At 39.9% G+C, this 24,635-nt stretch overlaps 1 protein-coding gene across 4 annotated transcripts; it reads right to left on the reverse strand.

Annotated features, from left to right (window-relative positions):
- Positions 1–468: 468 nt before the first annotated feature.
- Positions 469–22,785, reverse strand: rev1 (REV1 DNA directed polymerase). Of its 4 annotated transcripts, XM_036556138.1 has the most exons (24): positions 22,468–22,785; positions 22,000–22,083; positions 19,164–19,316; positions 17,325–17,391; positions 16,236–16,368; positions 15,634–15,802; positions 14,347–14,601; positions 13,051–13,769; positions 12,807–12,914; positions 12,385–12,501; positions 10,961–11,087; positions 10,334–10,462; positions 10,083–10,237; positions 9,748–9,867; positions 9,436–9,656; positions 9,053–9,225; positions 6,020–6,252; positions 5,757–5,923; positions 4,080–4,310; positions 3,551–3,650; positions 3,245–3,450; positions 2,530–2,680; positions 2,208–2,310; positions 469–1,956 (listed from the first exon to the last, which is right to left on the reverse strand). In XM_036556138.1, exons 4-24 carry the CDS (start codon positions 17,379–17,381, stop codon positions 1,845–1,847), a joined length of 3,786 nt encoding a protein of 1,261 aa, XP_036412031.1. In that variant the 5' UTR covers positions 17,382–17,391; positions 19,164–19,316; positions 22,000–22,083; positions 22,468–22,785; the 3' UTR covers positions 469–1,844. The 4 variants fall into 4 exon arrangements, with proteins under 4 accessions (XP_036412031.1, XP_036411879.1, XP_036412115.1 ...); XM_036555986.1 differs by lacking the exon at positions 22,000–22,083 and having other exon boundaries at positions 1,845–1,956; XM_036556222.1 differs by lacking the exon at positions 19,164–19,316 and having other exon boundaries at positions 1,845–1,956.
- Positions 22,786–24,635: the final 1,850 nt, after the last annotated feature.

The following is a 24,635-nucleotide window of genomic DNA, read 5'->3' on the forward strand; positions in this document are numbered from 1 at the left end:
GCAAAATAGGAAAACGGATTTCTGCTGTGAAAATCAGTAAATACGGACTTCAAAATTTAGAACTGAAACTTAAGATTATTTGCATTAGCAGGTTATTGAATTCAGTCAAACAAACAAACGGTTTAGTAGAGTGAAATAACTCCAAACTGCCATTTTTCACTCAGGTTAGAAGAGTATTCTACTCATTTCATTGCTAAAATAATTTTTCCTCAATTAGTCTGCAGAAATGTACTGCTTAAATAAAACGTCAGAAACTGCACGATTGATTCTTCAGTATGCATCTGCCTTTCCCTACTGCTTATGAATGAATGTTGAGACAGAATGTCCAGTTTTTCTTCCCGTCTTATAGTATCTACTTGACAATTAGGCATAACAAATACTTTATTTAAATTTGCAGTGGAAAATGTTTTAAAACATGACAAGTCAGTAGACAATACAGTACAAGAAAAAAGACAAAAACAAACACTATAAATTTGGCTCCAAAATTTGAACAAGAGCAGTTTATTAGCAAGTTTAGAAAACATACAAATGGTGTCACAGCTTCAGGTCTTCAGGCACAGGTCAGTCATTTGAGACAGATTTTGCTGACCAAATATATGTCCGGGCCTTCCCTAGTTTATGGTCATGGCAGAATAAATCAATCTAATAGCTCTTTCTTGAGCAGCTTAATAAACTCCATCACATCAGGATAATTTAGTGACTGTACGTTCATTTGAACACATACAACCAAATCTGCTTTAATTATGAACCGGTCTGGAGACTGGTGACAAATCCAGACATTCATAATTCCATGTTGGTCAATAAACATGGTTTGCTTATGTAGACACACGATAAGATGGTCTTCAAATAGAGGAGGACTTTGGCTACTGTTTAATTACAATTATATTATTCTTCATCTCTCACGCTCTCTCTTTCTTCCACACACACCCAGAAGAGAAGACAACACAAAAAATTGTGTAAACATTATGCACACATAAAAAATCTTTAGAAATGTTGCCACCTACATAGACAATTACTATAGTTATCTACATGCTATACTTACAAAATCTGGCACTTGAGAGTTACAAACAAAATGCTAGTTTTTCAGGTTTACTGCCAAGCTTTAGGGCTGATCTATAGATGACAAATTCTGGATCACTCCTTACTTTGCTACCATGTTTGCCATATATTCCTGGGGTAAAAATGGCACTCTTAGACCAGGTAAGTGGACAGAGGAAAAAGGTCAAAGAAAAGATCCAAAAACAAAAAGAACAAAGAGCGTTAGACGGAGGTTCCCATTTTCCCCGGTTCTCAACATGCCTATGGCCTTGAATACCTTGGATAAGATATGTTAGAAGCCATGATAGCAGGAAGCCAGTATAGAACATAAGATCCTGGTGTTAAAGACCTTCCTTTAGTCAGCAGAGCAAAATATTCCTAGAACTAGCATGTTGACATCATGATTTTTACACTTATCAAATTCTGCTGAGCTGTTTCAAATTCTGCTAGTAGCATTTAAGATTGTGGTTGCTCAAAATGTTAAAATGGTAAAATAAACTTGTCCAGTTGTAATCTCAAACTCACACTATAATTTTGATACAATTGTGTCATGCTACAAATGAATCAATTGCTGTTAGTCGCTGCTTTAACAATAACAACGCATGGTTGCAGATCTTCCTTGTGTCCTTTGAGAAAGGCTTGGTCCGAGAAAACAATGTAGCCATGCTACAGTAACAGATAGGCAGACAGAAGCAACCGCTAGTGTTGAAGTATCTTCAGTCTTTTTTCTGTTGTCTCATGATGAGAGGGCAGCATTGAGCTGATGTCACAGTGACAGAGGTAATAATATACCTCACAAAATGCCTCTATGTGATTTTCAGGGTGCTGCCGTAGGTCTGTTGCACCACCACTTGCACATTGTCCACAATAAAATCAAAGGCCATGCTCCATACAGACTCCACTGATTGCTGCATCAACCTGGAAAAGACAAAAAGAGAACAACAATTTTATATATATATACACACACACACATATACATATACATATATATATATATATACACACACACACACACACACACACACACACACACACACACACACACACACACACACACACACACACACATATATATATATATATATATATATATATATATATATATATATATATAACACTACGACTACAAATAATAATTTATTTAACAGGAGGCACATAAAGAACTCTACCTCTTCATGTATTTGATAACCAGGTCGAGTTTCTCCAGGTCTTTGTCCTCCACTAGCTCTGTGCAATACTTCACAACCTGCAGAATGTCCTCTTCCATAGGCTCTGCAGAGACATAGCACCAACATATTATGAGCCAAGCCAGTCTCTCATAGTTCATTACCTAATACTACAAGAGCCACATTACACTTGGCCCAAACTGTCCAGGATCACTAGTCTTGAGTATCGCCAATCCACATAATAATGCAAGCGTAAACACACCCAAGACACATCCAGATACTAGTCACAAGAGGTGACCAGGTTTATACCACTATGTAGAATTACCTGAGATGGTGGTAACCCACTCCCGCAGCAGGGCTCTGATGTCACTGAGTTCACAAGCTCCAGCTAGGGCTGGGGCAGAGCGAGGGGTGAATTTGGACAACACTTCTGGCATTTGATGGCTCAAAGAGGAAGAGGGTGGCCCATTTTCAATCTGTCACCAGGAATTGAGATTAATATTATGAAAAAGAGAAATATTCAGTCTCACTCTGTCAGCTCAGATGAATGCACCAATAATCAGGTAGGGATGAGCAAAGGTACTTAAGCATTCGCTTAACTATTCGAAGTGCCAGTACTCGAATACTGAAATGACTGTTTCAGTATGCATTATGTGGCGAGTTCAATTGTATTTGCAACTAAATATGTATATTATATTACAGTTTGCTACTGTGAAAAATGAGTGTCTTGATGTGCTTGCGCTGCCAAGGATGCATTGAAAAGGACTTGATTGAGAAGACAAAAGTAGCCTGGCTTCATTGCTAACTACACTAACTACTCTAGCTGATGTTAGGTCTAGAAACAGTGAAAATGTATTTCTCTGACAAACTAACATGTTGGCATGTTTTCCACATCAAGGAAAAAAGAACACCTGTAAGACAACAAGTCTAACAGCATTCAGCAGTCTCCATTACTCAATAGACATGGAAATTTAGACATGGAAGCTTACATGAGCTGTAAGTGGTACAAAGAAAGTGCAAAATGCAAACAACAGATCTACCTTTAAACCTGGGGGGGGGTCTTTACATTTGAGTGATAGTGGGATGGTTTTGGAGGGACTGGATTTTGCAGGGCTGTTTCCTGGGAGGAGTCGTTTCAACGGACTAGCGCCTTTTTTCACTGGACTAGCATTCCTCCTCTTGTAGCGCCGCTTCACCCTGCCCACTGCAGGCTGCTTCAGCTGAAGCAGGGGGTTTCTCTGCTCCACTACAAACATAAAATAGGATGGACATTAAGTGGGATTTTTCCAGCACCTACAGAATGCAATGTAGTCAGTATGGCTATCCTCATCCATTCTTTTACTTACCCGTAGTGCTCTGAGCCTGAGTATTTTCCCTGCATCTGTACGCAGAGCGTAGCTCCTCCTGTAATTCCCTAGGGAGTGCTGCGAACACTTCAGGGTCAACCTGGACAAGAAAAAGGTCAAAAAATAAAATTCTATTATTGCATACAAAAGTGGCTTCACTCGAGAAGATTCCCTGTTTTAATGTGGGTTCCCTCTTGGTCAAATTCCATGTTTTGTTGAAATGAAAAATAAGTATACATCCTTTACAGTGAACACACTCAAACATTTTAGCAAACTATTCCTGTTTATTTGTTGAATTTAATATAATAGAGAAATAATAAAACAAAAGTATTTGCAAAGGTTATGAACCATCTAATGTTTTTTTTTTTAAACACAAATTCAAATTGTGCTCTACAATTTACAGAAAACTGACATTTACATTTGTGTCAATGTAGGATGTGTTATTTTAATTTAGAATATCAACAAAATGTATTTTGACCAGGGGTGTTTAGACTTTTGCATATGACTGTACAACAAGGCTCCAACAAACCTGGGAGAAGTCAGGTAGCTCCAGTACAATGCCTGTGCTGACAGTTTGTCCAGGCTGATCTGGAAGGTGTACCAGCAGGGTACCTGCTGGCCCTGAGAGAGGAGAGGAAGGGGTTCGGTGGGGTGTGGTTGGATGTGATGAGGTACTTGGTTTCTCCTCTCTGTGGCTCCATGACTGCTCCACCTGTTCTCTCAGCTCCACTGGTAAAGCCTCCAAAACAGAGCGGTCCACCTAAAGAAAGCAGAGTTGATAAAGACCTTACTACAAAGTAGAGCTGGGTGATATGGCCAAAAACGTTATCACGATAAACGAAATTCATATCGTTCGATATCGATACGTATCGCGATAAATGTCAAATCATGATTTCTTTCATGTTTGAAGGCTGATTTTGCTCCTGGGTGGTTAATTGTGGTTTTAAACTATCACTTATAGTCGGATCATGACAAACACTCGGCAAACAGTGGAACGTTTCACTAATCTGTCATGGAAGAGTGGAGAAAGTCTCTGAGCTGTTTTTATCAGCTTGAAAAGCACAGCTGCAATTTTTGTAATAGTCATGACTTAAGAAAGAACACAGATTATTTTTAGCTGTCTGGTGACGGGCGCTCGGCTATCCCGTTACAAATGCTAAACAAGTGGCCAACAACAGTGCTAAACTCTTTAGTTTCTCAACAACAACAACTCGGTTCGGTAGGTCACTGCTGTCACTCCTACCACACCCATGTCAGAGCAGATCACAGTATTCAGACACCAGCTAGCGACGACTGGATTTCTCTATGCTATCGTAGTAGTTTAAGGGGTGAACCGCAGTATATCTGACATTCGCTGTGTAAAAGCATTATCTGCAGTGTGAATCTCTCACACCAGACAAACGGAGTCCTCCTTTTAGGTATGTTTAAACTGAAAGCGGTGATTTTGTGTCTTGTTTGATCTACCGTATCATCAATTCCCCGTGTTGTGCCGAAGCGCTGCTTCAAGTTAGCCAGCAGCTAAAAACAGCTAGCCTGGAAAGATAGCGCTCTCCCGCTCTCCAATGCCTCACAGCTTCCTCAGTTTACTTTCGAACATGAACCACTTCTTTCTTTCACTTTCGCTGCTCGAGAATGCACTAATACTAAAATATGACGGTTTGGCGCTGTAACACGTCACTGTAGACCTGATTTAACGCTGCTAAAGCTGTTAGGATGTTAGTAAAGAGGTGAGTTCGCTGTAGGACAGTACAGTTACACCACTGACCTCGTCACTCACACTCGGTCACAGGAAAACAGATGCCGTCGCTCCACTCAAACAGGGAATGTATAACTCCGCGTTTCAGCCGTTGCTAAAGTATATTTGGCGACCCTTTTTTTTACTCGTGGCCCCCTCCCTCTCTAATCAAGTCGAAAAACTCGGAAGTGCGCCCTCTCCTGGCGACAGCAGAGTAGTGTCCCTTTCCTTGCAGTAGAAAACGCCACCAAGGCTTTCGCTAAAACGTGGAAGTGTGAGAATGTACACCATATATTATATCGAACATTTATCGAACATGTCTTATCGCTCTACCGAGGAAAAGTTATATCGCGATACTTATCGTTATCGTTTTATCGCCCAGCCCTACTACAAAGTCTCTGGTGCCTGACCTACACAGCTCAACCATACTATTAACAAGATAAACTGCAACCAGAAAACAAGCTTTCTAACCTGAGAAGGAGATGGCACCTCTATGCTGAGGTTGAGGTGTGATCGAGAATGGCTGGGGGTGGAAGGTTCCCCTTTACTTGTACCAGGCATTGAATCGGAAAAAGTGGCAAGCAATACTGAAGGAGAGGAAATCTCCTCTTGATTGGAAGACGTGCTAGAAAAGTCATCTGAGAAAAAGACAGAAAGAGAAAAAACACTGCTGAGCATTTAAGGTCAGGCCTCAAAATACACATATATCTGACTGATGCACACAGCACCCTGACCTCTTCTCCGATCTTCTTTGCTGTAGCTTTGTGCAGGCTGTCTACTCGTGAACAAGTCTCTGATAGAGCGAGAACGAGATGGGCCAGTGTCTGACTGTGAGCTTTCCAGCAGGTGCACCTGCAGTCCCACCCCTCGCATGTCTGTGACAGTCAGTTTCATGGCGCGGAACAGCTTAATGACCTCTGCTGCTATTAGCTGGCCACTGTCTGTAGGCTGAGCTAGCAACACAGATCTGCAGGAAGGGACAGTAGCAAACAACATACATTCACAATACATTTTCACAGAACACTATATTGAACACTGTATTGCAGAACTGCATGACACTGACACAATATCATACTGAGTTTATATTTCAGCAATTGCCTGGTGCAATATGCATTGCATAAAAGACACTAGAGAACCTTCATCAAATTTCAATTATCCATTGAAAACAAGCTCCCCATAGGGACAACGAAGTATATTTAATTCAGTTGTATTTAATTAATTTCAGTTACACTTGATTTAATTTAAGTGACATAGTCAAAGACTGGCCTGCATTAGCTGGACCAAAATTATTTGCACTTGGATCATGTGAATATTTTGATTCATTAAAGTACCCACAAAATACTCATTTGGGATGTCTAAGATTGGAAAGAATGTTCACAGCACAAAATAATATACCAGTATTTAAAGGCCAATATTGTGATCAATAAAAGGGGTGTAACAATACATTGTGATATTGCGATGCAAAACTGTAACAATGCATCACTGAGAATAAACATTCTGTTAATTATGTCATCTAATGCAACTGCATGGTTTGAACACCAAAGTTGGCAAATGATCAGCAACAATCAACAACTCCTTCTGCGTCCTAACCTTGTGGGACCAGACATGACTGCATAGCAAGAATACACATCTGGAGACAACTTGTTAAACTTTTGGTGTTGGATTGCAGTGAAATCTGCTGCAAAACAAGGGTACAACCCTTCTAAAACCAACCCAAAAGTCCTCTACTCTGTGCTGTTTTAACACCCTGAGTACAATTAATGACAAGCAAAACAAGCTAGCTAGCCAAACACTATTGTTAATTAATGGAACTAACGTTGCCTTACAAGAGGTAATGCTTATTTTTTACCTCTGCACACATCTACAGTGCTGTGAAAAAGTATTTGCCCCTTCTTAATTTCTTCTATTTTTGCATATTTGTCAGACTTGAATGTTTCAGATCAAACTACTTCTTTTAATTAAACTACTTTTAATATTAGACAAAACTAACCCAAGTAAACACAAAATGTTTTTTTAAATGATTTTATTTATTGAATGCTGTTCAGCCCTACCTGGCCCTACATGAAAACGTATTTGCCCCTTAGCTACCAAATCAACCAGTTAACTAAATTCAACTGACTATTGGGTTCAATTTCACTGGCCACACCCAGGCATGATTACTGCCAGACTAAACATAAATATCATTTAAATAGAACCTGTCTGGCAATGTGAAGCAGCTAGAAGATCTCAAAAAGCAGCACATGATGCCATGTTCTAAAGAGATTCAAATACAGAAACGAAATGAAGTCACTGAAAGTCTGGAAAGGGTTACATAGCCATTGCTAAGGCTCTGGGACTCCAGCAAACCACAGTGAGAACCATTATCCACAAATGGAGAAAACTTGGAACAGCGCTGAACCTTTCCAGGAGTGGCCAGTCTACCAAAATTTAACCACGAGCGCATCAAAGGCCTCACTTGCCTCAATTAAGGTCAATGTCCACGATTTCTCAATAAGAAAGACACAGGGCAAAAATGGCATCCATGCAAGAGCTGCAAGCTACATCTGGTGTAAAGCTACCACCACATTCCACAATAAGAACATCATACCAACAGTCAAACAAGGGGTGGCAGTGTGATAGTCTGGGGCTGCTTTGCTTCTCCAGGATAGGGACGACATCATAATTAATGGAACCACAAATTCTGCTGTCTATCAGAAAATCCTGAAGGATAACATCCGCCTGTCACCTTGTGACCTAAAGCTCAAGTGCATTTGGCCTATGTAGCAGGACAATGATCCCAAGCACACAAATAATAATAAAAAAAAAAAAACCTATGAATGGCTCAAAAAAAAAAACAAAATTAAGGTTTTAGAGTGGTCGATTAAGAGTGGTCAATTACGGTTTTAGAGTGGTCGAGTCAAAGTCCTGCCTTGAATCGTGTTCATATGCTGTGGCAAGACCTTTAATGCGCAGTTCATACTCAAAAACCCTCCAGTGTAGCCAAACTAAAACAATTCTGCAAAGAAGAGTGGGCCAAAACACTCACAAGTTATCGCAAACATTTGATTGCCGTTATCACTGCCAAGGGTAGCACAACCAGTTATGAGATTTAGGGGGCAATTACTTTTTCACATGGGTGATACAGGTTTTGAATACATCTTTATCTTCAATAAATGGAATGATCATTTAAAAGCTGCATTTTGTGTTTATGCATGTTGTCTTTATCTTAGATTAAAATTAGTTGGATGATCTGAAACATTTAAATGTGACAAATTAAGAAAAATAGAAGAAATCAGGTGAGGGGCAAATACCTTTTCACAGCACTGTACATGCTTAACTAGAGTCGGGACTTTTTAAGCCATGCTAACTTACATCACATCCATTGGCTATTAACAGAATTGTTGTCTGTGTTGACAAGTGCACCATCGTGCCCTACTCCAAGCTCTGCCTTTACAAGGCGCTGGATTGGTTTAGAAATTTCACACTCAGTTTGTTCCCAATCTATTTAGTCCAAAGCCTCTTATAGTTGTCCCAGACATTCTCGCTACAAAATCATGACTGGCCATGCGAGACTACCTGCCTCCCAGCTCTGGTATTGTGAGTTGTGCAACAACATGATTACAGTCATCCTTTTGTTGTAATTCAAATTTTGTTTGAATATTGTGAGTTGTGAACCTAGTATTGTGAATCAAATCAAATCGTGGTCTGAGTATCATTACACCCCCAATAATTTATAAAAAAATAGATTGCACAGCTCTAATTTTCAGTGTGCAGAAAATTCATGTTACCTGACCAGGTTGTCACAGATACCATGTCCCCCATATTTGGCAGGCTCCACTGGAGCACCTGCTTTGCGCATCATCACTTTCAGTGTTATTCGGCGACCTCTAAACCCTGACCCCAGCAGCCTCTTTTGTACCTCCATTGAAAGGTTAGTCAGAAAAGTCTCTGCCTCCTCAACCTAAAACAGGCAAATAGCAAAGCATGGGTTAAGTAACTATTAAAGACTACATACATCTAAATGTTGAAGAATTTGAGGACTAAGATATAGAACAAACAAGGCTTGTGCAAAAATTCAAAGAGCTAAGATACATTAAATGTACTGAATGTGAAGCAGCGAAAAATTGAAAAGAGAAACTTGAAGACAGAATCACGTCTGACAGGCTCTAACCTGGGTGAAGCGGATGTTGTAGTTCATCTCAGCAGACACAGACTTTCTCTCTTTCTCGCTGCGAACAGGTCTATCATCCAGCCCTCTGCAGAAGCGAAAGAGTGTCTGCCCTGTCCGCGGGCCAAATTCTTTCTGAAGGCGCACCATGGACACCTGCTGTAGGTCCCCACAAGTACTCACACCTAGAGAGGCGAGCTTACTGCTCAGAGAGCGTCCCACACCTACACACACACACAAATTCATAAAACTCAGTAGATGACTGCTATGTACAGCACATGTGCATTATAAAGAGGCTTCTGTTTTAATACTTACCAGGCAGACTAGTAACAGATTGGTCTCTGATGAAGTCATCCACTTCCTCTGGTCTGAGAAAATACTGGCCGTTAGGCTTTGACCTGCGGGTTGCCATTCTTGCCAAGAGGATGTTGGAGCCTGATGAGAGGTATTGAGTATTATGTTACAAATAAAAGGTAAAAAGACAGAGAAGACACAGCATTACTTAACAGTCTTATTAAAGCAGCTAAATGAACAAATACCATAAATACTTACTGAATAATAAGTCTTTCATTTAAAGATTTTTAACTATGTAATAAGCCTTGGGTTCAAGGGGTTAATTCTCATAAGTATAAATGGTGGAAGTCAATTACCCATTCCAATGGAGGCAGAACAGCCTGTTTTCTCCCTAACATCAGAACGGATAGCATTCGCCAGTTCATCAGGGGTTACCCCCAGCTCTGCCAGGAGGGCCGTGGCATCCACCAAAGCCTCGTCACAACTCAGAGCCTCGATGTTATATGTATAGCTGCAAAAGACAGAATGAGCATTTAGTAAACTGACTTGCACGCTGTTTTTATTTTTCTGAATAGAGATTAACATGGGTTGGGCTAGCAGCCTGTACCTGGCTAGAGTTTCATACATGGCCAGTGCCACCTCTTTGTATGCATGGAAGTCATAGGGAACTGACTGCAGCTCAGGACACAGTTGTTTAGCCTGACCAAAAAACATGCCATTCCTCACACCAGCCTGCCTGTAATGAAGACAAATGCATAGGTTACACACATGTATTTCCCACAGTTCAAGTCTACATTATGCAGTCCTAATGCAACACTAACTGAAGTTGATAAACTGCTCTCTATAACATTTCAATACCTGAAATACCTAAAAAATGATTTTTTTTTAAAATAATTCAACATTTGATTTCGTTATTAATTCAACATCTGTACAATGAATTATTTAAGAAAGTGGAAAAAAAATAAAGAAATAATGGCATAATGGGCTGACACCCAAGCTACCTGTTACTATGCAGTTTAAGCAGTGATTATACACTACATACAATAATAATAACTGTAGTGGTTGTTAACAGGCTTTCTGTAAATGGTCTTTTTAATGATACTTGCAGTTCAAGAAGCACATAAGCACAGATGGCACCCATGCAATACTGAGAAAAGCCATTATGTATTTTATTATCATACTGCTCACTCATATGTGTACAGCTTCAAGGTCGTTCAACCACATTTTTGAATACCTGGCCTCATAGCTGCAGGAAGCGATCTCTGCCATGGAGAGAGCAGCTTGGGTCTGCTCTACTCCGTTACTGCAGGCCTCCTCATCCTCTGGAGAAGAACTCAACTCAAAATCAGTGCCTGTTCTCCCTAAGAGAGCACACAGCAAAATGTTCAGAGCAAAATGCAACATAAACCAAGGAACAAACTGCATACTGCAAGACGGAGAATAAAAACTGTAACACTGTATTTTAAGGACAGTAACCAAATCTTCCCACCATACTGAGAGCATAATTATGACTTTGGAAATGAAATATTACTGCTCAAACAAAGTTTGCTGCTACTCAAGTGCTGCTATGACTTGACTAAGAATAATTATGAGGCCCTTCATGGAACCTTATGCTTGAACCGTAACCTCACTGTACCTGAGGAGCCAACATTCATACACAAACACAGACACAGTGGTAACTAGTACTTTACAAATAAGCTTTCACAAATGGAAAATAAAACTTGTTTATATTTCTTCAGCAACAATGCAATGGCAAGCTGATCAGTTTTTTTGCCCCCAGATCCAACTGGCATACATTTACATTGAGTACCGGCTGATCCAATCCGATTATTGTGTTTTTGTAGATAATGTAGCCACATAATTTAGGTAAGATATTCTAAGCTTCCAATTAATACTACAGTAAAATTTTTGCATGTGCTTAATGTGACATTGCTGAATATGTTTGTTTTGGTTTTCTTTGACTAAAATTCATTTTACAGTCTATTTAATACTGGCATCTGAATAAATCTGACCTACCTAATATGGGATACCAGTTACTTTAATATGCTGCAGTAAAATTACTTTATTTCTAAAAAAATAGTAGTATCATAGTGTCATGAATAGATTAAAATATTATGTTGCACTAACACACATGCCTTCTTTCTCTTGGTGTTTCTGTGATCACCAGCTTAAAACCAGAAGCACTGGGGCCGGTAAAGCAGGATGTTTCCGTGACAGACTCATTTTCAGTCAATCGCAACTCCTGAATGAAAAACATGGCAGGAGCGTATTTTCTAAAAATGCTTCTGGTGGCAACATGCCACTCGTAGTGAGTGGCAGAACATAGACTTGAAGCATAACAGTTACTTGATAACATTTTTTGTGCCAGTGTGAAGATGAAACATGGCTAGCTCAAACACCATTAAAACACTGAAGCTGCAGATGTTACAACTTCTCATACTGCACTTTAAAATACAAATCAGGCATAAATGGCATAATTACAAAATGAAAAAACAAGAAACAAATGATCAGATCTAGGATCAGGCTTCATATAGCACATAACCGATCCATTAAAATATGCCTGAATCAGCACTGATCCTAATCCTTTGGATCAGATAAGGACATCATTAGAAATAAAGCCTCATCAGGCCCCATGGTTGTCTTGAACTTTGCAGTCACCTGCTCTGTGCTGGTTCTGCTTCTTCTGGTAGTACTGCATCTCCAGCTGAGGGTTAGCACCAGGCCGCTGAGCAACAACCCCACGGCCACGATTACTCGTCACAGCAACCGGTTTCCCTAAAATGACAGAAGCATAAGTAAGTGCTTACTGAATATAGAAGTAATCACAAGTTAAACTGTAACAAAGCACACTCAGCATATTCATAGTATAATATGCACTGTGTTTAGGGGTGTTATAATGTACATTCCTGTAATATTACATTGTAATCAAATAAATTAAAGCAAAATTAATTTCTTTACCATGTCTGTATCATATTGTGGTCATATTGCAAACAATGTGAAATTTGTGTCGCTACACTCTTAAGTTGTGTGTTTAATTGGTAAGAACTACCAAGTTCTGTATGCGTGAATGTGACAGTCACCTATAAGTTCAGGTCGGTGTCTGATCCCCACTGACGCAAAAAAGCAGTCCATGTCCACATGCAGAATACAGGACTGACGTACCTGAGGAGCAGGCATGGATGAGGAACCTGCAAGGAAAACAAAATGATTCATTCACAAAAATCACAAAACCAAACGACTAGCTAGCACCTACTTACAGCAAACTCCACATTGAAACCCCCCATTAAAACATATAAGAGGCATAATTAACATGAGTAACATTACCTCCACAGTGATTAGCTTTGAGTTTCTTTAGCTTCTCCTTCCCAGAAAAGACAGCACCCACTGCTGCCCGCCGGCGGCTCTGAAGAGTGTTGACATACTCAGAGAACTCATTTCGCCATGTGGAGATATGATGGAGCCGTGAATGAGAAAAATATGAGATAATCCCAGTTTCTGAGCCCTTGCCCATCTGGTTGTTGGAGTCATTTAAAGAGGAGTTAGAAGTAATATGGTGACTCCCATTCAGTCTGACTCTGCTAACTTGATCTTGGGGGAGGGACCTTTCTGAATTTCCTGCATTTTCCTGAAGAGTTGTAACAGCTGATGAAGGGGTTTCTAATAATGTGGATGATTCAGAGTTTTGTTCATGATGGACACTTTGAGGACTGAGTGCCAATGAAGTGCTGGCTGTGGATGCTACAGGATCTGATGTAGGACCAGCGGAACGAAGGCAGCTGGGTCCCCCAGTTTCTTCAGCTTCTGACTGTGGGGGTTGAGGCTGGGTACACTTTGACTCTGCTCCTTGAAGTGCACGTTTTGAACAAGGAACAGAGTCTTTTAGTTTTAAGGCACCATTCAGAAGATGAGCATGGCCATTGGTTTGCAGATAGTCCTTTGATCCTCTTAGGGAAATGACAGGGGAATTATCATTAGTGTCCCCTTCATGAATCCCATTAACACTATGGCCTTGTTGCACCGAGAAACCTGTGTATGAGCCATTCCTGTTTGAGGCAAACATATTATATAGTAAAGTATACGGCATAAGGGCCTGCCAAAACATTTGTACACTATACACCGAACATCCACTTCATTAAATACCTTTCCTTGTATCTACACTCACTATCCACTTCATCAAGTCCATGTACCATATAGGTGCACTCTGTGGTTCTACAATTACAGAGTGTAGTCCATCTGTTTCTCTGCATACTTTAGCACCGTGTTCTTCAATGGTCAGGACATTCACAGGACCAACACAGAGGAGGTATTATTTGGGTGGTGCTCATTCTCATAGTGCAACATGCACTAAAAGACCACCTCCATATCAGTGTCACTGTAGTGCTGAGAATGACCCACCATCCAAATAATGCTGCTTTGTGGTGGTCCTGTGGGGGTGCTGACCATTAAAGAACAGAGTGAAAGGGCACTAACAAATTATGGAGACAAACAGATGGACTACAGCCTGTCATTGTAGAATTACAAATGCACTTATATAGTGGACCTGATGAAATGGACTAAGAGTACTGATACAAGGAGGTGCACTTAAGTAGCCAACAGGTGTATCCAAAGGAATCCACTTACAATTTAATGTCCACATGATGATGCATTTTAGCAGTGTGTTTGGAGGGCGCTGGCTGAGTAATGATGATGGCTGGGTTAGAGTGACTGGGCTCGAGGTTGCTTGGTTGATGAAGGTTCAGGTTGGGTTCAGGTGGGTCATGACCAGGCCCACCCGCTTCCTGGCCTGGCCAGGCAAGCACATTGGTAAAGTTTAAGCCCTTCTGCTTCGCATAAAGCTGATATTGCAGGTATGAAAGTTGCCGCCCTGCCTTGATGCTGAAAAAAAGAAAAAAGCATCAGAAACAATGTTCTTGTATTAAACAAAACCAGTGGCTGTAGTTTAGATACTGCACCAAAAATTTGAACACTGTCTGTTTAAACCCTAGAGGGGGTACCAAAAGACACAGCTCTGAAAAGTTACTAGCCCAACTCCTTTCCAATAATCTATCAGCTGCTCCCTTCCACCATGCAAATCCAACAAATCCAAAATATTTTTGACCAGATCACATTTAAATGTTTGCATGTTCATTCATTAATCTTAGAGAACTACAGCACAATTCAGTATTTTTCTTTCACAAAAGGCCTTATTCACAACTATGCTGAGGAGAAGAAGAATGAGGTTGTTATACAGGACAATCTCTGCGTTGAACATGACATGATACACCAAAATGAACATTTTTTTGCCAAAACTGAAATTCAAGATACACCTGGCTGAAAACCACATGAACATTTTTTTGCAATTCAATTTATGCTTTTGTATAAACTTACTAAACCTGCTTTTAGTAGGACAAAACTGAGTTGACAAATAGTTTACATCAAATAAACATACTAAAATTATAACAGTATATAGGCTACAATACGTGCTATGAAATCCAACATCCTTGCCAACAGAGAATGGTTGATCAATCAAGGCAGTAAAATCCATTATTTATTAGCTATACTTGCACTCCTGTACTGTTTGTGACTTTTTTTCATTATTTCAAACACTGAGGCTACAGAAGGCATTAGCATGATTGCAGGAACTTTCCTTTCTGCTTCTGTTCTTTTGCTTTATGAATATCAATCGGGATGTTGTTTTCAAGTGGTATCAAACCTAGTGGAGAAGTTCTTGAGCACCATGATCTTTCCTGATACTTGGTATAAATGGCGAGTACAAATCTCTTGTCTAATGCCCCACACAGAAATAGTCCTGCATGGCCAGCATTTTTTTGTCCCATTCTTTCCTCTAAACATTGTTGTTGTTCAATTTCAAATGCATATACAGGGCCTTTAAGTGTCCTGAGTGCACCTTTTCTTGTGAACACATACCTGTCAGTAATCCACTCTGGTCTTACCACTTTCTCCCCTTTTAGTTCCTGTATTTTGCAGTTGGGCAGGTTGGTGGCGATGATGTGTGTAGTTTTGGAACGGGAGTAATACACATGGAACTGTCCTCCATGTAGCATCATTAGTTTGCGTAATTCATCTGCACTGGGGTCTACACAGGGAATAAACAAGGCACATGTGTAAACAGACTTTTAATTTCACTGCTATCTCACCTGTTTATAAAAGAGTTTGCTTTTCTACACTTGTACAGGCAGATCTCTTATTCAGTTGAGAACTTTATGATACTTTATTTTACATCTATAACAAAAGAGAATTCAATTTAAGTTTAAAAACATAGACTGATTTTTTTAAAATAAAGAAATACAAAAAAAATACACAGATGTATTCTGTTCAAATGCAAAAGTGCATCATTAATCCTATACACAACCAATAGAATTTAAAACAAAAACAAACAAAAACAATTACACTGTATCACATCATGTCCATAAAATATGAGGTGAGTAAAACTGAAAATGTTAATAAAACTGAAACTGCTGATTCTCACTATGGACTATTTACACAAGAAGTAAAAAAGTCTTTCTGACCTGTGTATCCATTCACATAGATAGCCACTCCACTGAAAATGCTGGATGATGCTCCCTGTTTCTGTTTTTCTCTGGGAGCATCCTTCTGAAACTGCTTCTCCAGCTTAAAGACCTTAGCAGCCATGTAGCCCCCCTGCACCCACACAAACACACAAGCATTCATTCATTCATGCAATTACAAAAAAAGCAAACCAACAGTTTAAACAGAGCTCAACACATAGTAACCAACACTCCTTCATACATAAAGGCTAGAAATCACAGAGCAGGTCAGAGCTCCTAAAACGAGCTGGTAGAAACATAGAGGCACACACACAAAGAACGAACTGGGCAGTGTCTGGCTGACAAGCGTCTGATTACGCCTCAGACATTCAATGAGACTGGAGGTGCGAGCCTGCTGGCACGGCGACTCTCTGTCTCCATGGCAACGAACAGAACGCTGGGATTCAGGAGTTGAGTCTGAACCAATAAACAGACAAAAGAGGGAAAAGCCCAACACACAGAGGCACGCTCTGCTTCTACCTCTACACCAAATGCTGAAATTCCTGTGGATATAATTGAGGCAGCGAGTAATTAATGGATGGACAACATTTAAATGTAGCCAGTTTTAAAACAAATCTGAAATGCATGTTTAAAAAAATGCCTGCTTACCATGCAGTATGCATTTACTAATTTCATATCTTCAACCACATCAGAAATACAATTTATTTAGAAATTGCTGAAAATAAAAAAAAAAACCTTAAAGCACTGTCTTTCTAAGATGCTTCAAATAAATGCTAGTTAAAATACATGAGACTTCATTAGAGAAGTAAATCTTTCCGGGCTCCTGCAGCGGCAATGCTTTGGCCTGTAAAAGAACCATGCACAGACAGCAATTCTGATCAATAAAATTTCTAGACAGACTTGCTGCTCTCCACAGATTATAGTACAGGAAAGGCGGTGAGCTGCCAGGGAGGAGAACTGTGATTACTCACCACTGCAATACAAATGAAAAAAGTCTAGGCTACTCCAGCAACACATAACATGCACATACAAAGATGAACTGAAAGAAAAAGGCAAGCTCAGTTAAGCTGTGAAATGATTTTCCCTTACCCTTCCTCCCCAACCATCATCTTCACTTGCTTTCTTCCTCCATCCATCTCGACTCATACTGAGGAACCTGAATGAGAATGGGGAGAATTAGTCTGATTCCTGGAAGCAGTAATATCTGCTGAGCCTGACTGATCAACTCTTTAATTAGTGGTTTCAGTGACATATTTATTACACCAGTGGCAAATCTTCTTACAACAGCCTGTATCAAGACATCTTCCTTTAATCCTCCTTCCAATCACCAAACTGCACTGCATTTGTTTACTGAACATGCCGGTTTATTGACAAACATCTTGGGACAAGAAACCAAACTTCAGTCCATCGTAGGATTTATAGGGCCAGTAAGTTTCCTGCAGTAAGTTGCAGTACAACTGAACTGAATCACAGTCCAAATTGTGAACAAGCATAGGAAATTATTTCTGGTCTTAGGCTTAATTTGAGTCTGGAAAAGGCCCTTACTATTTTGCAGATGACATTCAATATAATTATTCAGTTGTTTACTTAACATGCCTGATTAAGATATCCGAGTAGAGCTGAGAAATTTATATCACGATACTTCAAGACGTTTTCATGATACACATTAAGTCACAATAATTTTTTTTCTGACATCTGATCAGTTGGAACAGTTAGAGCAGTATCACATTTAAAAACACTAACAAAAACTTTGAACATTTATTCAATTTATATGTGTATATTACTCAACATTTACATAGTGTGCTACACTAAATCTGTTGAACAGGACAAGTTTTGCTCTTTTTGTAATCACACATATAGTTGGTCAGTGTTTTTAAGCATATTGATATACACGATTTGCTTAGAAAAGAATATTCAAAATAATATCATAAAGTATTACGCTAAATCATGATTCCGATAAACAATACTACATTGCCCAGTTCTATGTCTAAGAAAGGGACTTCAAATTGCAGTCCATCAAAGTATATATTGGGTTTCCTGGACTTGGATTAAGCCTAGTCTTGAACTAAAACCCTAACCCTAAAATTACACAAGTGACATTCACTGAAATGATACAGTTGTTTACGCTACACGCCTGTCTACTGATCATCCGAGGACAAGGAATTTCAAACTTCAGTGGATCATAGGACAGATAGGGCCAGTTTGCTGGACTCAGATTGGAAAACAGGCCTTTACTATTTACACTATACAACATTCACTAAAATTACACAGCTGACATTCAGTAAAATTCAAAACTGAACAAAGAGCTTTCGTGTTATTCCTTTGTTTAGCTGCTGAAACACTAAAATATCAGTAAGTCTGCAGTCTTTCATTTCCGAAATCTGAATAAAAAGCTTATTGTATTCACTAATGAGAGAGAGAGAGAGAGAGAAAGAGAGAGAGAGAGAGAGAGAGAGAGAGAGAGAGAGAGAGAGAAAGAGAGAGAGAGAGAAAGAGAAAGAGAGAGAGAGAGAGAGAGAGAGAGAGAGAGAGAGAGAGATCCCTCCCTGACTCTACTGTAGACTCTTATCTTCTTCCCTCTAAGGTATGGAATGATCCATCTATAAATGTGGGGGAGTTTACACTGATGCCTGCAGCTCATTAACTGCACACTGATGCAGAATGAGGTTTATTAGATGGGAAATCCCCCCCGTTTCTTTTGCATGCTACTAGTCAGCCTGCTCTGTTATGCTGAAAGCGTCCTCACTGCCACATGTCACACAGACACAGAACGAGACAGCCACACACAAACACAAACACACACACACAATCTCTCACTCCACAGGGATCTATATCGACTAAATCTCCATGCCTCTGTCTCTCACAGACATGCCACAGAAGCTACTGGTTTCATCAGTCAAATACTCTCTTCAGTATAGTCAAACATACCTCACAGAGTCTGTCTCCCTCCACTTACACTCCCTGTGCTTCAGAGGGAGGTTAAACAACTAAGGCTGGAAGCACTCAGTGACGTGCCAGGCAAAGTTGGTCATCACAGTCTCCTCATCAGTACAGTTTAAAGGGAGATGAAACAGCCTGGTCCTGATACCAGTGACAGACACAGAAAAACAGTAGTATAGAAAATAGTAGTAACAGCTGTCTTGAAGCCTGAATTTTGTCCATACATTTGTCTATTGGGACTAAATACACCTTGATTAGCATTACAGAGAAATGTAACACTTATTTCTGTAGGGCTAAAAATGAAGTAAAATCAATAAAATACAGAAATTCTAGTCTAGTGTCACCTAAGTGTTCTGCTCTTCTGGAGTAAAATAAACAAGTCCTCAAATATCGGTTCGCAATATAGGTCAAATCTAAACATTTGTGTGAAGCCTATATGATTCTGATATGATGCCACATCCCAATTAAATACATTTTCACAATATTTAGTTTTTCTGAAGTTCTGTTAAGTAGGAAAATGCAAAAACACACGTCTATTTGGACTCAATATGATCTGATTTAAATGCATAATGATCTGGGCCTGCATTTTGCATGAGTTCAACTGGTAGAACATAAGCTTCCATATTTATTAGCTACATTAGCCTCACAGCTCCAGCGCAAAACTAAAACAAGCAAACATCAGACATCCAACCAGTTTTGGCAGACTGACTACTTTTGGGATAAGGATAAAATTTACTAAGATTTCCCACTGAACTTTTGCTTTAAAAGAACATCTGTGGTCTTAACATAAAGAAGAGTGTGAGGTACAGAGAATCAAGAAATGGTAACACCTAGACTACATCTGACGAAGCATGCAGGCAATATAGCTGCACACCTCACTGAGCATAACATCCCACCTTCCACCACACTATCAGCCCCCTGTCCTGAGCCCCGCAACGTTCATTTCCACTACTCATTCATTCGTGGGCCTCTCTACATCCCAACTCCTGCATCTAGATTTTCCTGCTGTTGGCAGTGAAAAAAATTAGCATAATATTGTGAAGGAGAATCCAATAGCCATATCACAATATTACATGCACATTCATACTCTACACAGATAAAAGCAAAGAAATCAAGCAGACTTGTTTGCTTGGTATTAAATTAAATGTGCTTAATTTGACATATAATCTCACATCAAGTGACAAAATGGCGTATACAATCTTATGTATTATGTGAACTGCAATGTAAAATAATCTGAAAGAACCACAACATAGGAGGCTCAAAAAGAGAAAAGACTCCCACTCAAATCTGCAACCAACCTGCTCATGGGTGAATTGTGAAATTAAGAGTACCTTCTACTGGAACCTGGGGCAGCTATATGACCAATGTTCCCTGATTCTAGCCTTATCAGAATTAGCAACACAGTAATGCTCTGCCCTAACACAGCTTAGCAAGCCTGATGTCTTTGTGCAGCAGCCAGAGTATCAGTGAGTAGTGATTCCAGTGTGTACAGACTACATATCTTGCTGTGTTGCACATGAATAATGCAGTAAAGCAGAGGTCTTCAGCTCTGAATCCAGTTTCTGGTCCTGGATTTTGTAAGCACAGGTAAGTAAATGAACTGTTGATGTAACCGACAGGCCACCTAGTGTCAGAGTCAAGACCACTAGAGGCGATTCCAAAGTCAAGACTGAGTTGAATTTTTTTTTTCAGGATATAAAAATAAAAAGTATAGGGAAATTGATTTTTTTTTTTTAGCACATTATACATTTATTATCATTAATTTTACATGATGCATGTACTTGTTAATAATAATGTTTTATACTATATTTAGTTCAAATAACATTTAATAAAACAGCATTAAATATTATTAATTATTATAACATTATAGCATGAGTCCAACATTGCATTGTAATTTTTGCTAGCAAATGACAGCTAAGCAATCATGGAAAGGACCAATTAGATCCTCAACCACCAGATTGTATTTAAACGTGTAGAAAAAGCACTGTTTTATTGATATTTTATAATGACAAAAAAATGCTGGTTTCCATTTACCTCAAATGGAGGCATTGACTGGTTTAGAGAACAATTTCTCCACCTTACACCGAGACCCAGTCCAAATGATGTTAAGACCAAGACCATTAATTTACAGTCTTGAGACTGAGACAGGACTGAAGTACTACAAGAATAGTAACTCCTACCAGTGACTACAAAATCCAGGGCTGTAAACTGGATTCTAGGGCCAGAGGTGATGACCTTTTTAATGAAACCGTATATTAACACAGATGGTATATGGAATATGGCCCATGGACCTGGAATAAATGTGTATCGATTAGGTAAAATTCACTGTAAATCTGTGAAAATTAAAAGGTTTTAATGTTATGACTGAGGACCTCTCGTCTTCTATTCATATCAGTGTTCTGTGTTACCGTACTTTATCAGGTATAAACAGGCCTCTGCTAGAATTTAAGAAAACAGTGCCAAAAGGTGTGACATTAATATAAATTTACATGAAGGTCGTAAATGTTTCGAATAAAACAACCCCACACCTCTCTGCATCACTCCTATAACATTATCACTAAAATCGGCCTGTTGATCCAAGTTGCTCTGCTGTGCTGCCATGCTGAAGAGACCACATGCTAAAGGGGTCACTGAGGTCGCAGGTTTACACGCACACTGTGGAAGTTTCCCACTATAAACAAACTGTCACACAGGCCCCATAATTTAAGGTTACCTGTCACCGTAGAGCCTCACCGGACATACACACATAAATAATGTCAGCTACACTGGTTTAACGCCTAACACGAGGTGGACTGAAACAAGCCTGAGCATGTTAAGCACTGACCTGCAGACGTGCAGGACTCCTGTAAAGCTCTCAGGACTGGACGCTGCTACCGGGCAGACTCACGTTGGTCACATCTAAACACATCTGCAAAGCGAAGGGTCACACTGAAGACAACAGTAAAGCTCCCTACCGTGAAGTCATGTTGCTAGCTAAATAAACCAGCAGCACAGGGGCCGATTAGGTTAGGCTGTGTTAACGTTAGCTCTGTCTCGGTCAAATAAACCAAGCTAGTGGCATGGTGTGCAGAATAAGCTCCAGTCAGACACCGCAGTAAACACAGTAAACGCCACTTCAGCCATTCGAGAAGAACAAAAATGCAGTTAAATCATCAACTCGTTACATAACAGCATAACAACAGTGAGCAGCAATAACGGCGGCAGCGTCCCTAAGAGTGTGTTTCGACTACGAGCTAGCTAACTGTGCTCCTCAGAGGCTCTCAAACGTAGGGAAGAGAAATGTCCTGCTCACCTATTCTCTCTTTTCCTACTTGATAATAGTGTGCAGAGAAGCGCGCCGTTGTTTCCGACGTTCAGCCGCGGCGTCCACTTCAACCTTTACGTGCGTTTCAAATCAATACTAACGGAACTGGCGTGCAAACTTGTGTCTTTCGATATCGACACCATGCTCTCTGGGCTCCGGAAAGACCGCTCTCCCCTCACAGCCTGCTCTCTCCATTGCCAGGCGCTCAGCGTTCACTGTAACCTCTCTCTCTCTTTCTCTCTCTCTTTCTCTCTCGCTCTCCTTCTGTTTCTCTCTCCCTCCCTCTCTCTCACTGCCTCTCTCTGCTCGTTGTTTTCCGCCTAAACTCCTCCTCCTGCGCGCCAGGTCAACTCTCACAGCCTCCCGCTGTCTTCACAGCGCCATCTGCCGGCCTGTGGCCCACATTACACTTGTCGCAGTGAAGCCACATTCACAGAAACCGATTTTAGAAAGGCAGACATATGTTAGATTTATCTAACGTTAGACTTATCATTTAAAAATTGCTTTAGCTAAAGTGTATGTGCTTAATTTTTTAGTGAAACTGAAGAATAATTAAAAAAAATGTTAAGCCCAGTGACAAAAAAGACAACAGATTTATTTATTTATTTATTATTTTAAATAATTGTGTGCTTTTTTCAGAAAGACGGAAACGTAAATGATTAAATAAATCTCCTTTTATTCTGTGAATCCGGTTTTTCCAGGACAATAGCTTCATGAGTTTATCCGACTGAGGTGAGGCCTGGGGAGAAAGATAGCAGCCGCACGCGCCGCCTGCACTCAGCCTGCACTGTGCTGCCCCCCAGTGTTGTCACCGTGCATGTACAAGTGAAAGTTTCCTCAGCCTGACGGGGCTTTTGGCTTGGTTTCACTCCAGCAGCTGAAAAAAAAAACAGAACAACACTTTTTTGCATTTTCCATGATAAATTCTGCTGATCTACTGTTGTTTTTTGAACCCCCTCACAACAAAGCAAAAGTGGTTTGATCCTCCAACGCGTTCCTCTATCGTTAGTGTCTGTTCGCTAATTCTGACATGCTGGTTAAAATAATATAAACTCAGGATTTTAAAAACGAGCAGAGAGAGAAAGCAATAAATGGGCAGACAACGGCTGACCCGTTTTCTTTTGAAAACAGGTAAGCCTAAAGTGCCAAACAGTAAATATGTTGTAGTCATGTAAGCTAGCTAACTAGTGATTGCACTTGCAATCATGTGGAACAAGTTTCTGTGATCATAACTAAACGAAGTTCAGCCTCAGTTCACACACGCTCCAGGGGCAGCCGCAGTCACTGAGGGAGAGAGAGCGGACATATAGAAGGTGGGCTCACCAAAGCAGGTAGCTGACAGGTGTTCCAGCCAATAAATCATTTGTTGAGCAGTTTCAGTAAAAATTACTGTAATTGTATTTATTTTTTTCTGTTTTTCTCTTTTGAATTTCCTTCTAATTACACTGATTGTTTTGAACAGGGGTGCACAACCCCGGTCCTGGAGGGCTGGTGTCCAGCACAGTTTGGTGATTTACCTGCGCACCTGATTACACCTATTTGTTAATTGCCAGGTTAAGTGGGTGTGTGTTTTAAGCAGGGAAACCTCCAAACTGTGCTGGACACCGGCTCTCCAGGACTGGAGTTGTGTACCCCTGGTTTTGAACATAGACAAAGTTTAAGTCTAATCCTTATTAAAGTACAGCAAGATTGATGATTCAAAACTCATTTTCCTTATGTTTAACCCTTAAATGTATAGCAACCAACCTCATAAAGAAATACAACATAATATGTACGGTACATTTTTTTCCTTTCCGTTCTTTTTGTGGGGGTGGGGTGCTCAATAAAATGTTCTGATTAGTTGAATGTTGCAGTCTGATGGCTTGGTGGGATGCTGATTTACTTTTTTTTTGTATTTCTGTTTGTATTTTGTTTGTATATATATATATATATATATATATATATATATATATATATATATATATATATAAAATAAATATAGAATTTTATTTTGGAAGACACGATTAGTCTTTTTATACCGTGGCAGACTTCACAGACTTCTTGCAGAGATCATTTTAACACCCTCATGGACTCTAAAGGGACCTACCATCTCACCTCTGATTATTTCGGCCCAAATAACGACTCCGCGACCTCCTTGCTGACGTTGCAGTCTTGTT

This window comes from Colossoma macropomum, unplaced genomic scaffold (assembly GCF_904425465.1).
Source record: "Colossoma macropomum unplaced genomic scaffold, Colossoma_macropomum, whole genome shotgun sequence".
In the NCBI taxonomy this organism is placed as follows: Eukaryota; Metazoa; Chordata; class Actinopteri; order Characiformes; family Serrasalmidae; genus Colossoma; species Colossoma macropomum.

Excerpts from the sequence above, each read along its gene's own strand:
- rev1 (XM_036556138.1), bottom strand. The coding sequence starts at position 17,381 with ATGAGTCGAGATGGATGGAGGAAGAAAGCAAGTGAAGATGATGGTTGG. Across the intron at positions 3,651-4,079 it reads AGCTACCTGACTTCTCCCAG|GTTGACCCTGAAGTGTTCGC; the intron begins GTTTGTTGGAGC and ends TTTCTTGTCCAG. Across the intron at positions 3,451-3,550 it reads TCAGGCTCAGAGCACTACGG|TGGAGCAGAGAAACCCCCTG; the intron begins GTAAGTAAAAGA and ends TTATGTTTGTAG.